The sequence below is a fragment of the Ruditapes philippinarum genome, unplaced genomic scaffold, assembly GCF_026571515.1.
Source record: "Ruditapes philippinarum isolate M1 unplaced genomic scaffold, ASM2657151v2 ctg1868_1_1_1_1, whole genome shotgun sequence".
Taxonomy (NCBI): domain Eukaryota; kingdom Metazoa; phylum Mollusca; class Bivalvia; order Venerida; family Veneridae; genus Ruditapes; species Ruditapes philippinarum.
In genome coordinates this window covers 116,507-131,685 of record NW_026852163.1, presented here as the reverse complement: position 1 = coordinate 131,685, position 15,179 = coordinate 116,507, and the positions used below count along the sequence as shown (strand labels likewise).

The 15,179-nt window shown below is 31.5% G+C and overlaps 1 protein-coding gene across 1 annotated transcript in view; it reads left to right on the top strand.

The window, feature by feature from the left end:
• Positions 1-13,317, top strand: part of LOC132751028 (AP-3 complex subunit beta-2-like) — a 29,963-nt gene extending 16,646 nt beyond the window's left edge. Inside the window, exons 14-20 of the mRNA XM_060741129.1 lie at positions 672-750; positions 8,136-8,278; positions 8,563-8,748; positions 9,646-9,688; positions 10,054-10,236; positions 11,705-11,814; positions 12,725-13,317. Coding sequence (XP_060597112.1) covers positions 672-750; positions 8,136-8,278; positions 8,563-8,748; positions 9,646-9,688; positions 10,054-10,236; positions 11,705-11,814; positions 12,725-12,904 — 924 coding nt within the window. The 3' untranslated portion in view covers positions 12,905-13,317. The remainder of the gene's footprint in view (positions 1-671; positions 751-8,135; positions 8,279-8,562; positions 8,749-9,645; positions 9,689-10,053; positions 10,237-11,704; positions 11,815-12,724) is intronic.
• Positions 13,318-15,179: the final 1,862 nt, after the last annotated feature.

Genomic DNA, 15,179 nt, shown 5'->3' with positions numbered 1-15,179 from the left:
AAAAGAAAACAAAATGAGCTGTGTCACGACAAAACCAACATAATGTGTTTGTGACCAGCATGGATTCAGACCAGACTGCACATCCGCGCAGTCTGATCAGGATCCATGCTGTTCGCTTACCAACTCTATTACAAGTAGAGAAACTGATAGCGAACAGCATGGATCCTGATCAGACTGCGCTGATGAGCAGGCTGGTCTGGATCCATGCTGGTCGCAAACCCACTATGTTGGTTTTGTCATGACACAGCTCAAAAATTGATTATTTATAACTTTATTTTAGAATTTGTTCAGTTTTACTTTTAAAACTTTTTTTTGGTGAGTGGTTTATGTTACTGTCCTTGAATACTTTTTGTTTCATTACACGACTGACAACTTTTAGCTGCTTACAGAAATTTGGTAGAGGATTTCTGCATTTATTTTCATATGAATAAGACCATTTGTATCGTTCTACATGAATAATGTAAATAACATGCATGTCCTAATGAAACTATTAATGTTGCTATCTGAATAGGACAGTTTGTGTTGTTCCCCATGAAAAACATTTAAAAAACAAAGTGATTCTGCGTTTTGGCATATCTTAATTCTAATATTTCTTTGAGACCATTCATGGTTTGGCTTGCTCTTTGTTTATGAGTTTATCTTTCATTGTATTAATATATTAAATTTTGTAGACACCGGAGAAAAAGCCGCAATCAAAGAAAACAAACAAAGCATCACAAGATCTTGACCTACTGTTGGACTTCGGCAATGGTAATATGTTACTTCTGCTTGATATAAAATATGTACAGGCAAACCTGTAAACAAAGGCCACCAGAAGGAGGGAAACAAATAATGGTCTTTATATACAAGTGGTCTTTATTTGAAGGTTTTATCAATTAAATGAAGGGTTATCAAAAGTGACCTTTATTTGCATGGATATTTTTATTCAGAGGTGATCTTTATCCCAGGTTTTATTGTATTACTGGAAGTTTCATAGATTCATTTCATCCTTGTTATCTTGAAGTCTCTAAAGATAAACAATTATATCATGTATAGATAATGAAACAATGAAATCAGAACTTCCAAAATTTGATCCAGATCATGAAAAATCGAAAAAAATGATGTCAAGATAACATAAGACTATTGTATATAGATAGGGATATCTATTTTACCAGGTATGTATATTAACGGTATCCGCAACTAGATTTTAGACCGTGATTGGTGTCGTGTCATTTATGCGCATGCGCACATGCTACGAAAAACATTAATCGATGGCGTAAGGCAACAATTTCAGTTCATGAAAAAATATGTTTATTAAGCGCTAATTTATGGGCATCTGCACAAAATACTCAAGAAATAATGACAGGTTAGTCTTATTTCTTTGTTATGTGTGTAAATATTTACTAGATCACGCTTTCAAAGGCGTAAATCTGGTTTGAAATATTCCACTCTGGATGAATGAGATTTACAAAATGGCGGAAAGTTTGTTTGAAACGAGTGAACACGTATAAAATCTGCAGAGTCATCAGGCTTAAACCACTAGAAGAAAACTGACTAAACTTGCACAAATCAGTTTAAAATAAATTAAAGTATGTCGTGAAGGTACTTTTGACACTCCCTTATCATCTGTTCTATTGTTTTTGTGGCGTGGAATTTGAAGGAAAATGGTAAATTTTTGTGGTGCAAAATTAAATTCACGACCTATTTTAGCCGAAGCATTAGAGGTATTTTAAGACCTTTAAAATATAAATTAAAGCTGAAAAGTTAGTCACTACATCATAGTAAATGGTTTATGATATTATTTATAATTTTCAGCCGAGTAATTTTGATGCTATGTCTTTTTGAAAATGGATGAATTTTCCCCCATTTTTTTTCATTTACTCAGAAGTTAAATTCAACTTCTTTTTTGTTAGTTATATCAGGTACGTATATTAACAAGTTTAAGTTTAAATTGACGCTCCGGAAAAAAATCAACAAATTATTTATTAATTCAAGTGAAAAAATACTTTTCGTCATAAATTATATATTTTTGGAAAGCGCAGAAGAATACAAGTCTGAAGATGTAAATATCGATGTTATCGAGCGGATTTTTACAGAAAATTCAGAAGTCAGAAAATTGAACAAAGAACGAATATGAATTCTTCTTTGTACGTGCGTTCAACATGATTCGGTTAACCAGAAAATCACAACGGGTCAAAGGTTGACAGATTTTGATGTAGAAGCGGCGGATTCTTATTTATATGGTAATTTGATCACAAATAAACAATTAACTTTGAGCAGAAAAATCACTGTAGAAGAAAATGCAGAAAAAGTTTTATTTGCTAATTATCAGTTTACAAGCGAAAGCATCTCTTATTATCATCAAATTTTATATCATTATATTCATACAAGGCGAACTTTTACTTCGGTCAATTTAGCAGCTACGGTGAAGATTCTTTTAGCGCTGGCAGGTGATATCGCGCTAAATCCAGGACCTATCCACAACCCGTGCACATCATGCAAAACGGGCAATTGCACGGACACATCGATCAGTTACGTGCGACAAATGTGCGTCTAGATGGGCACATTAAGTGTGCTAGGGTGGAACCGACATTATATTCAACATTACAACGTTCCTCAATTAATTGGTCGTGTTTTCATTGTGAGGGTTTCTGCTTTTCGGACTCGTTCTTCGAAGACGAATTTGTTCAGGATGAAAACACAGCACAGACAGTTATTAACGAAACATCACAGACGGCGCCCGAGGATAAATGTATTCAAGTGCTTCAGTAACAAAGGTCTACATTTTATTCATTTAAAACGTAAGATCCATAATTCCGAAAATGTCCGAACTGAAAACAATAGCTAATAACTGCAATGCAGCAATTTTTTCGATATCAGAAACTTGGTTGGACTCTAGTGTGTATGATGGTGAAATTGACATTCAAAATTATACTGTACTAAGAAATGATCGCAAATAGAAATGGAGGTGGGTATGTATGTACATTAGAAATGATATTTCTTTTAATGTAAGATATGATTTGTCAAACAACACAAATGAATGTATATTTGTTGAGATACTTTTGCCCCGGAATAAACCTATTATTGTTGGAACATTATATAGACCCCCTAAACAAACCGATTTCAATAAGTTTCTAGAATCAATTTTATCTAAACTTTCTTTCGAAAATGAAATATATATACTTGGAGATATGAATATATGCTTTTTTGATAACAAATCTGTTATATTCAGAGAATACTGCAGCATTTTGAGTTTATACAATCTTCAGCAAATTATAAAATCAGCGACACGAATTAGTTCTACGGGTTCTAGTCTTATAGATCACATTCTTTGCAATTATAAAGAACGAGTGTCTCAGTCTGGGGTTATCCCTCTTGGGTTAAGTGACCATTTTATGACTTTTTGTACAAGAAAGATTGTTAAGAATCCAGTTAATTGTCATAGATATGTTAATATACGATCGCTTAAAAAAATTACTCTAAAGAAAATTGGATCGCGGAGTTGACTCAAACAGACTGGAGTTCTTGCTTTTATTCTTTAAATGTTATAACGCATGGAATAATTTTCAGAAAAATTTCACTGATTTATTAGATAAGATTGCTCCATTTAAGGAAATTAGACTTAAAAATCAAACTGAACCTTGGATAGATTCAAATATTCTAGATCTGATACATAGGCGAGAGAAAGCATATGCAAGGTATAGAAAAGTCGTAATAATTCTGACAAGATTTTGTTCAATAAACTTCGCAATGAAGTACAACGATCTATAAAATTGGCAAAAATCTGAATACTTCAAAGGGCAAATATTTGATAATAATAACGACAATAAGAAACTATGGCAGAATATCAAATCCCTTGGGTACAGTAACAATAAAAAAGAAAGTCCGAATATTGTTTTGTCGATTGATGGTGAAACTTATCACGATCCTTGTAGAGTTGCAAGTCATTTTAATAACTTCTTTACAAATATTGCATCTAATTTAGTACAGAAACTCCCGGCAGCAAAGAACTTTTATAGTGTGGCATCCGATACAATTAAGAATTTTTATAGGAACATATCACAAAAAAGAGTTTTCACCTTCATCATGTAAGTGAGGAGTTTGTATATAAAGAATTATGTAGTCTTAATATAAGCAAAAGCACTGGATTAGATGGTATCCCTGCAAAATTTCTTAAAGATGGTGCTGATGTGTTTAAAAATCCCTATAACTTATATTGTGAATTCTTCAATAACAGAGGGGGTTGTCCCAGATGATATGAAAATTGCTAAAGTAAAACCTCTACACAAAAAGAATAGTAAGCTAGATGTCGGGAATTACAGACCAGTTAGTATTTTATGTATTGTATCCAAGATTCTAGAACGGGCCGTGTATGTACAATTTGAGTCATTTTTAAGAACTAATAATCTAATTTACGAACACCAGTCGGGTTTCGGAAAATCTCATTCAACTGACACATGTCTTATTTACCTACTTGACTATATCCGTACAAATAGCTCCAAAGGTTACTCACTGGTATGGTTATGATGGACTTACAAAAAGCTTTTGATACCGTCAATCATGATATTTTGTGTGATAAATTAGATATATTAGGTGTCAAATCTATTTCTTGGTTTAAATCATACTTGTCAGGTAGGTATCAGAAAGTAAGTATTGGTAAAGTTTTTTTCTGACTCAATTCCTATTACGTGTGGGGTCCCTCAGGGCAGTATTTTGGGTCCTCTTCTATTTCTCTGCTACGTTAATGACATGGTAACAAGTATCGATTCTGATTGCAAGTTAATTTTATATGCAGATGATAGCACAATATTATTTTCGCATAAGGATCCAAAAATTATAGCCCAAAAACTTGGAAAGGTATTGGAACGATGCTCAGATTGGTTAGTTGATAATAAATTATCTCTACACCTGGGCAAGACTGAATGTATGCTATTTGGTTCTAAATCGAAAATTAATAAATTACAAAATTTTTCCATTTCATGTAATGATCAAACAATAAAGTCTTCGTCTGAAGTTAAATATCTTGGTTTGAATATCGATTGTTACCTATCAGGAGATAAAATTGTCAAGAGCATTCTTTCAAAGGTGAATGGAAGATTACATTTTCTATACCGTTACAAAAATTGTTTATCGGAAGAAATAAAGAAACAGTTATGTCCTGCCCTTTTGCTGTGTCACTTTGATTATTCTTCATCTTCTTGGTACGAAGGACTGAGTAAGTCACTGAAGCGCAAACTTCAAGTAGCTCAAAATAAGGTTGTGCGCTTTATAAAAAGACTACACTCCTAGGACTTCAGTGACAAAATAAGGTTCTGTCCGATCTTAAATTTATTAAATGTCAATGATAGAGTTAGACAGTTAAGACTCAACCACATTCATAAAGTTTATTACAACAAAAGCCCTTCTTATTTAAAGGAATTGTTTAAGGTTTGTAGAATATCCAATTTAAGATCCAGTAATTTTAATTTTGTTTTACCTCAAAATGATTCTTATGTTAAAAATACATTTTTCTACAATGCCATTAAAGACTGGAATTCTTTACCAGACAACATTAGATCAATTGACAATATCCAAACATTTTAAAACGAAAGTAAAACTTTTTTTAAGTAATGAAAATGATAAACAAGTGAATAATATGTTTATTTATTATTAAATTGATGTGTAACTTATGATAAGGTTTTGAAAATGTGTATGTGTACTTGATATGTTTTAGTTTAAAAGAAATTTATTTCATTTTGTTTGTGTACAATGTACTTGTCTTATTATATTGAAAAATGTGTTTTGATTATTGAAAATTGTCATTAAGTTTAACTTCTTTATAACTCATTTATTATTATGTAAGTCAGTGTAATAATTTTACAGAAAATGGACCCCATTGGAAATAAGCTTTTAGCTTAATGGGCAATCCTAGGGTTACATAGAACATACTTATTAATTAATCTTATAGTTATTTTTGTGCATTTATATGTGTGTTTTTATATATATGCAAGTTGATATCTGTGATAAAATTGTATGTGTATACATGTATGTCTATTCCCTGAATAAATCGATACGAACATACGTACCTGGTTATTCTGTGTTGATAAAACAAAATAAATATTTATATAAAATGTCATTAAATTAATTTCATCTATTTCAGATCGTAACAAATGTGTTTCAAGTGGTAGATCTACATCAGCACGGCAATTTCACTGAATGCTGATACAGCCCAAAAGTTCAAAGATTTGCTGCTTGTGCCAGGAGGGTCCCCAGAAGTGTCAAAAAAATTTCGGGAATACAGTGACACTAAATGAAAACACTATAAACAATCATTTTATAGCCAGTGCGATGATATTGAAGTTTTATTTAAATCAAGTTATAAAATAAAAGACAAAACTTATGTGTTTTCATTTTTATTTTTTTTTTTTTACTACCAGGTACCTGATACTACCATTTCCAATACCTTTATGTCTATTCTCTCTAATACATGTACGTTCATTCAAGAGAACCTGAAAAAATACTGATATATGTAGTGGTGAAACAGTTTACTCAATATAATTGTATAAAAAGCAACACAAAGAATATGTTTTAAATAAAAACAACTGGATATAGTAATTACAATCTAGCCTTACCCACTAAAAAGCAGTTTCAAACAGGACCGACTGATAGAAAAAGTGTGAAAACTATCATAATTGAACAATTAAATAGATGCACATTAATAAACCTGATTAAATCTATTACTGAATCTGCAGCAAACCTCAATTATGACGGTACAATGTACTTATTTTTCACAATACTTTCATTACAAAAAATGTTTAGGCCATTTTTCAGAAACGAACATTTTTATAAGAGGTCTTTTCTGGTGCAGTTTGTAAATTATATAATCATACTTTCATTCAATTTCAAAAATAACTTCATTCTTTAAAACAATGTTCAAATAAAATTGAACGTTCGAAATATGCAAGATGATTTTGGCCATGTGATTATACCGCGATTGGGCGTAATTAATTCGTCACGATATTTTATCCGCATTTATTTTAAATACGCAAAAGAAATTGAAAAATAAAAAATTTAAAACTACAGTTTATAAGCTTTTTATAAATATTATTTCACAAATTTCTGCCAAAAATGACGAAACAATAATAACTTGTTACTACATGTATATAAAATTTCTTTCGTGTGCTGTAACTGCTGATGCAATTTGGCTGGTAGTAAAAGTTGCGTTTTTTACTTGTTACAATTCCGGAAATAATTTAGCTTTGTAAATGATAATTACACGGTTAAAAAGATCAAATTCTCAGCTTTCTTTTGATAGGTATTTTGCGAAATTTGGACCATAAATGACGAAAAAATCTTATATTTCTTCGAAGAGGGGATCATTATTTTTACTGAAGTTTTGACATAATCGGGAGACAAAAAAAACTCTGTGTTTAACTCGTCGTAATTTTCTTCATACTAAACGCACTGATTTATAAAATATATATTTGAAAAAATCTATCTTTCAGCTTTCTAGAATATGTTACTTTTAAAAAATTGAATAGAAAATAACATGTTGACGGTAATTTAAATAACCAAGGTCAAATATCATATCGCTTAACACCGCTCGTAATGATCGGCAGTCTGGATGGATTATCTGCCACGACAGCATAATTTACCGTTATTGATTTACTGTATAGAGTTGCGGATACCGTTAATATACGTACCTGATTTTACATATAATTTTCTTACACATATTGTTGTTTTGAGATCTTGTTGAAATAATGTGTTGTATAGAGTCGGACTAGTCTGCTGTCTTATGATGGCTGGGAGCTAGATGTCTCTGGTGGTTAAAATGTTAGGGTAATGTAGGCTCACTCTGTGATTTTCCATTTTAGTTATATGCTAATTTTTTAGCTCACCAGAACCAAAGGTTCAGGGTGAGCTATTTGCATCAAATGAACTTGCGGAAAGAGCTGGACTTGCCTTTCAGCAAGTTCATTGGAAAAATAATTTCCAACACTGAGAAACAGTTGTTTCTGGTGAGCGACTCGGGGTCATCATGGCCCTCTTGTTTTATATATTTGGCTACAGAAGTTATAATTTGGCTACAGGATTTCTTGGCAATATTATGTTTTTTTATTGAATATAGTTTCATTGTGTATGAGTTACATATTTTGTCATGATTGTTTATGTTTTAGATGCACCATCAGGAGGTGCTGCAGGGGGAACAGCAGCTGGAGGCCCCACCATGGGGGCCGGAGATTTACTAACACCCCTTAGTGCCCTTGACATTGATAATACAACACCTACCAGCAATACTTCAGCATCATCTAGTCAAATGGTAAGTATGATATTCTACTAATATCTAAAGACAATTTACTACAACAATTTGTGGTGACTATACATGCCATAATTTTTAGACTCATTTCCGGGACACATTTCATTTGGAGGTGGGGCATTGATCAGCAAACGTATTTCTTGTAAGATTTACATATTTTTATTGAGCTTGTTAATAAAATAATATTAAACTTACACTTATTCAATAAATTCAGTATTAAACTTACACTCATTCAATAAATTCAGTATTAAACTTACACTCATTCAATATCCTCTATATATTTTCAGTTTGCCCCTATACAAGTTGAGAGTAAGCCACGTGAGCTACTGAACAAGATGGCCGGAGATGGTCTCAGTGTCACATATAAATTTACAAGAACTATATCAATATTTTCTCCTAAAATGGTCTCTATAGAACTGTCCTTTACCAACAATAGTGACAAAACTTTGTCCGGGATTAAAGTAGGACAAAAAGTATGTATACATGTTAAGTGTTCTTTTATTATCATTGCATTTATAAATCAAATAATGAAGCCATTTGATTTGGTTTTGCCAGACTTTTCATAATACAAAGTAAAAAAGGAGGAGGGATTTTTTTCTAGAGAGAAGGAATTTTTTTCTGGAGTGGGAGCCTGGGAGGAGGGATTTTTTTCTGGAGTGGGAGCCTGGGAGGAGGGATGAGAGAGACCTTTAATTGGGAGAAATTTTGTAATTCTGAGTTGGATATTAAAACATTCTATGCATACATAGTAATTGTTCATGTTTTTTAAATTGGCTTGCCTAAAGTGGAGCTCTATGGATTCAACTTTAACACCTACTGGTTAAATAATAAAAATCTATATTTTATGACCTTTACCTTGTTAAGTTTGTCATTGAGGTTTTGTTTTGTTATATTGTTATGTTTTAATTAAGAAAAAATATATCCCAAACAGTGATTTTATCGCTTGGTAATATCACTGTTTGGAGATTGGATGCGAGGAATTACATATGAAATAATGATGAGCATTTGAATGACAAACACTGACTTTGTCAGGCAATAAAATCACCAATTTGGATATATTATTTTGATTTTAACATGACATCAACAAATAACTGCTGCCATACCTGATATTAAGCTAAATTGGGCCTGATTTGTTTCTGTACTTATTTTTAGCGTGTCGCATTTTTAGTGGTCAGTTCACATATATAATGATTATGTCACATGTCTAAATACAGAACATTAACAGTGATTTTATTGCATAACAACACACACTTTCAGTTCTTCTATATTCAGTAGGGAAAAATGCGGTTGTGTTAGAATACTGTATATTATTAGGCTTTTTACTATTGTAAGGTTTATAAAAATGAACTTTTTATTGTGTTTTGTTACAGAAAATTCAGACTGGTATGGAAATACAAGACTTCCCAGAAATTGGTAAGTTGTATGAGATAATATTGAACATATGATAATGAATTTCGGCTTCAAGATAATACATTTAGTAACAGAGACATCATTTGTTACAACTCTATCAACTATCTTCCTTAGGTTTATGGAAACAACATAAGTTTGCCATTTCTAAAATATTTATAAAAACGTTTCATAATATATAACTTTATACCCTTCTGTTTATACAGAATTTATTTCAATTCGATTGTGTAGGAAGCTATAAGCTTATAGACACACTTTCGAATCCTTTAATGTGGTTTATGAATTTCAAGTAGAATATATTTATATTACTGTGTTTTTTAATTCATCAACATTGTCAATAACGTTCATATGTTCTTGTATTTTAAATCTAGCTGTATTGGCACCGAAGAATTCCACCACAGTTTTAATGGCAATAAACTTTAATGATACCACACAACCAGCCGGGTTTGAAATCTGTACAGAAGAGAGGAAACACAACGTCACTATATCAGCTCCTGTAGGTGAAATATTACAACCTTATAACATACACGAGAAGGAATTCGTTAAAGAACAGGGTAAGAATTGTCTACATACCTTAGGAACTACTTTTTTTACCACGTCTCTACATTTTAGCAATGAATTATCTTGCTAGTTCCCAAATACAAAGTAGAATACATGTATGAATCTGCACAATTTATGGAAAGAATTGTGTACATATCTTTTGGAACTACTTTTTTTGCAGATCTCTACATTTTAGCCATGAATTGTCTTGCTAGTTCTCATGTACAAGGTTTAATACATTTATAAACTTGTAAAATGATCTTTAAGTATATTGAACCAATTCATAATTATCATTTACATTGTCATTATCATTATCATTTTTATTAATTCCATTATCTACATCATCATGATTTTAAGATTCATCATAATTATTGTCATCATTTTAAATCATCATCATCATCATCATCATCATCATCATCATCAAATGAATCATGATCATTACTGTCATTTTAAAATTAATCATTATATTAATCAATTTATCTTCCATCATCATTATCATCATCATTATGATTATAATCCTCATCTGCAATTAATTGTAATTACAATCATCATCATTTTAAGCTATATCACATTGATCGCTATTTTCTTCACTTTCATCATCATCATCATTATCATCACTATCATTGTTATGAAAATCATCATCATCATTATTATATACATCAATCATTATCATACTATTATATTTTACAAGTAGATTATCTGGTATAAATGAGAATATATTTTGATATTTTACAGTGAAATTGTCAGGCATGAATGAGAATATATTTTGATATTTTACAGGGAAATTGTCAGGCATGAATGAGAATATATTTTGATATTTTACAGAGAAATTGTCAGTCATGAATGAGAATATATTTTGATATTTTACAGGGAAATTGTCGGGCATGAATGAGAATATATTTTGATATTTTACAGGGAAATTGTCGGGCAATATATTTTGATATTTTACAGGGAAATTGTCACGGATGAATGAGAATATATTTTGATATTTTACAGGGAAATTGTCAGGCATGAATGAGAATATATTTTGATATTTTACAGGGAAATTGTCGGGCAATATATTTTGATATTTTACAGGGAAATTGTCACGGATGAATGAGAATATATTTTGATATTTTACAGGGAAATTGTCACGGATGAATGAGAATATATTTTGATATTTTACAGGGAAATTGTCAGGCATGAATGAGAATATATTTTGATATTTTACAGGGAAATTGTCGGGCATGAATGAGAATATATTTTGATATTTTACAGGGAAATTGTCACGGATGAATGAGAATATATTTTGATATTTTACAGGGAAATTGTCAGGCATGAATGAGAATATATTTTGATATTTTACAGGGAAATTGTCAGACATGAATGAGAATATATTTTGATATTTTACAGGGAAGTTGTCAGGCATGAATGAGAATACATTTTAATATTTTACAGGGAAATTGTCAGGCATGAATGAGAATATATTTTGATATTTTACAGGGAAATTGTCAGGCATGAATGAGAATACAGCAAATTTAAAGATGAACGAGGATAAGACAGATATGAAATCTGTTGTTACTGCTGTATATAGAGTAGCAAATGTTGTACAGGTAGGCCCTCTGTCTTATACTAGAATACTTTCATGATTTTTATCATCAAATACACTGTGAACCTCCTCCGTGGTCAAGGGATTAGAGTTGATGACTTCTAATCCAGTTACCTCTCTGGCGTGGGTTTGATCCCCGGGAGATGCTTTGGTAGTTTAGCCTGGAGGAAGGTAGTCTAGTACAGGTGTAACTCTCCAGGAACGATGGTTAGGAAACTACCCACCTATATGACTGAAATACTTTTGAGAAATCAAACAAACAAACAACACTGATGGTGTTTTTGTTGACTGAGTGCTTTATATGCTTACGGTTGCTGGTCCGTCTGCTTATCTCAATAGAAAGAGAGCATTAGATTAGTTATTCAAGGTATGTTTGTCTGATCCTTTGGTATGACAAAATTTCTCCATGTCAGCTGGCCTAAGGCATTGCGTCTAAAAGGGTTACTTGGGCAAATTTCTGTATGAATTCTATATATTTTGGGTTTGAAGCGTAAATATAACTATATTTTGAACAAAATTTAGATGCGGTCATAATCATGGACATAATTTCCCTATTTTCCACTTTGTGACATAATTCATAATTTCACCTCTATGAGACCAGCCATCATTCTCCCCCTCCCCCCCCCCAAAAAAAATAAAAAAATAAAGAAAATAATATAAAAACAGCACTAGTGATAATCATGCCACATTAAAAGCCTTGTGTTCATTAGAGAGCTTGTAGGAACAACAATAAATATATCTGTCTCTCCTTTAAGTTCTTTTATTATTATCATTTCTTGCTCATTATTTTGAATCTGTGTCATTTAACTGTGTAAAAGACCTGTTTCAAAACTTTAAAAAAGTGCTTGTGTCAAATTGTTGTCAATCATAATGTTATTTTTTAAGGTAGAAAATGTTGTCCTTTATCTATACAGGTACCTAGCACAGAAGATGGTACGTACAGATTTGCTTCACAAACTATGGCTTCCAACATTCCAGCTTTAATTACAGTCAGTGTTACAGATACGGGGACGGGCAAACTAACGGTAAACTGCGAGAAAATGGTGATAGGAACAATGTTAATGAAGGACGTGAAAAGTTCACTAGAAAGTTGATTAAATAAAGATTTTATATAAGCAGATGATGTTTATGGATATTTGACTTGATTGAGTGAAAATCATTGGCACATAAATCTTAAATTTTACATATAATTTTAATGTTTAGTCATGGTCATAAATATCATCTACATGTAATTACTGCTTTTTACATGCAATGTCATAAAAGTTATTGACATGAATATAAGTAAACATGTGTAATGTTAATAATGTCATTTACATGTTATTTACATGAATACTGTTTACATATAATGTCATAAAAGTCACTGACATGAATATAAGATGTTATTAGTTATTTACATTAATTCTTTATTACATGTAATGTCATAAATGAACATGAACATAAATACTATTTAAATGTTATGTCATAAAAGTCATTTACTTGAATACAATTTACATGTAATCTTTTAAAATCATTGGCGAGAAACTCTTAATTTGGTAAAATCAAGCAGAACAGAAGTTCACACTGCCCTTTGATTGTTTAGCTATTTTCATGGATAAGCTGTATAGTTTGGTATTTAGAATTATGGAAACAAGAATAAGTGATTGTATGTCATCAAAAAATATAAATTAATTGATGAACAATATTTTAAATAATTTTGATTGAAATGCTTGTATCTTTCTTTCCTTTTTGTTATCTTTTGTCCGATTTAATGTTGTTGTTACACAGTCTATTTTCATTTTGTCATCTTCTGTCCCATTTGTGTTGACACCTTGTGAATTCTTGTTATTATATAATGTCTGCTTGTATTGTTTTAAACATATTTTTTTGCCAAAAAAAGCCCCCAGCAAATACATATAATGACTAATAACATACTTTTCATCTTATCATGCAAGGAACCAAAAGTGTTAAGTTTTTGCCCCCCCCCCCTTTCCCCCCATAGAGGGGCCAACAAGTTTGTACATCCATAATCGACCGGGCCTTTTTAAACTGTTGGCTAATTAAAATTTTTTAAAATTTTGATGAAATTTATTTCATAATTTTTGCATTGATGGGATCATTTAAACATATTCATCTATTCTAGAACAATGTGCTATAATAATATTGGTGTCTTATTGTGCAATATCATATGTATGTTTTACATGTTTTAAGTTTACCTCCCTTTGTAAGTACAGGTGGGGAGCTCATTATTTTAATGTTGTTAACGGTTGATGATTAGTCAGTCAGTTTGAGAACAAGTTGATTTTTGATGGTAGACAACACCTGGCCTCCAGGTTCTTATGTGATGATTTCTGACCAGTCTTATATACCTGAGATTAACCTTAGATTTCAAGTATTTGATTGGCCAGAAACTGTCACAAGATGTACAGTAACCAATGAAAATCCTGAGATTTGAGACAAACCTCAAAAAAAAAAGTTTTATAACCTCCAGGCCTGATCTCTTTTAACATTCTCATTCCAAATTTCAAGATTACATTGACTACATTGCCCTTTGATGACTTTGTCATTGGCTGGTTTATAAGAGTATGGCTCAAATATGTCAGGATATATCTATATAGATGAAGCTATTATACAATTTCTATATTAGGCAATTATCATATGATGATTTGGCCTGGCTGAACATCACATAAGCAAGGTTTCATAGACTTACTAATGGGCAGTTAAATTTATCGGCACTTCAAATGATGTTATGATATAGTTTGTTGTTAACATATACACCAGATGAATTTCCCATTCTATTGGCTGTCAATCCTTGGAAGTCATATAAGTATCTGTTAATATATTTAGTCCCTGACCCTTATGTGAAACATTAAAAGTAAGGCTTAACTACTACTAATCTTCTAGTATTACCCTGTTGTTGACTTACACCTATTATCATGGAAATGAAATGAGTATTGATTGAAATTTAATATATCATTATTATTGATTGAAATTAAATAAATGTTTAAAATAAACTGTGTTTTGTTACGGTACTTCAACTCATCTGATCAAGCTCTATGTGCTTTTATAAGTGGATAGAGATATAATCGATGTTCTCCAATAATTATTATAATACCTGAGTGCTCAAAGTACTAGTATAATGCCAAGAGGTTAGGTATTTGGTATTTTCATTACAAAAGTAATACAAATCATACCCCTGGGGTGGCTCCTGGGTCACTTAGTTAATAAAGACGATAATAGGAAATATGTTTATGTCTTCATATGTGAAAGTACAGGACATTTGGCAAGAAGTATTGCCTTGAGGACCTTTACAAAATTTATATAAATGTTAGGCACACGGGGTCATAATGCCCCCGCCCTGGGTGGGTCACTTAGTTTACATCGACTTGTATC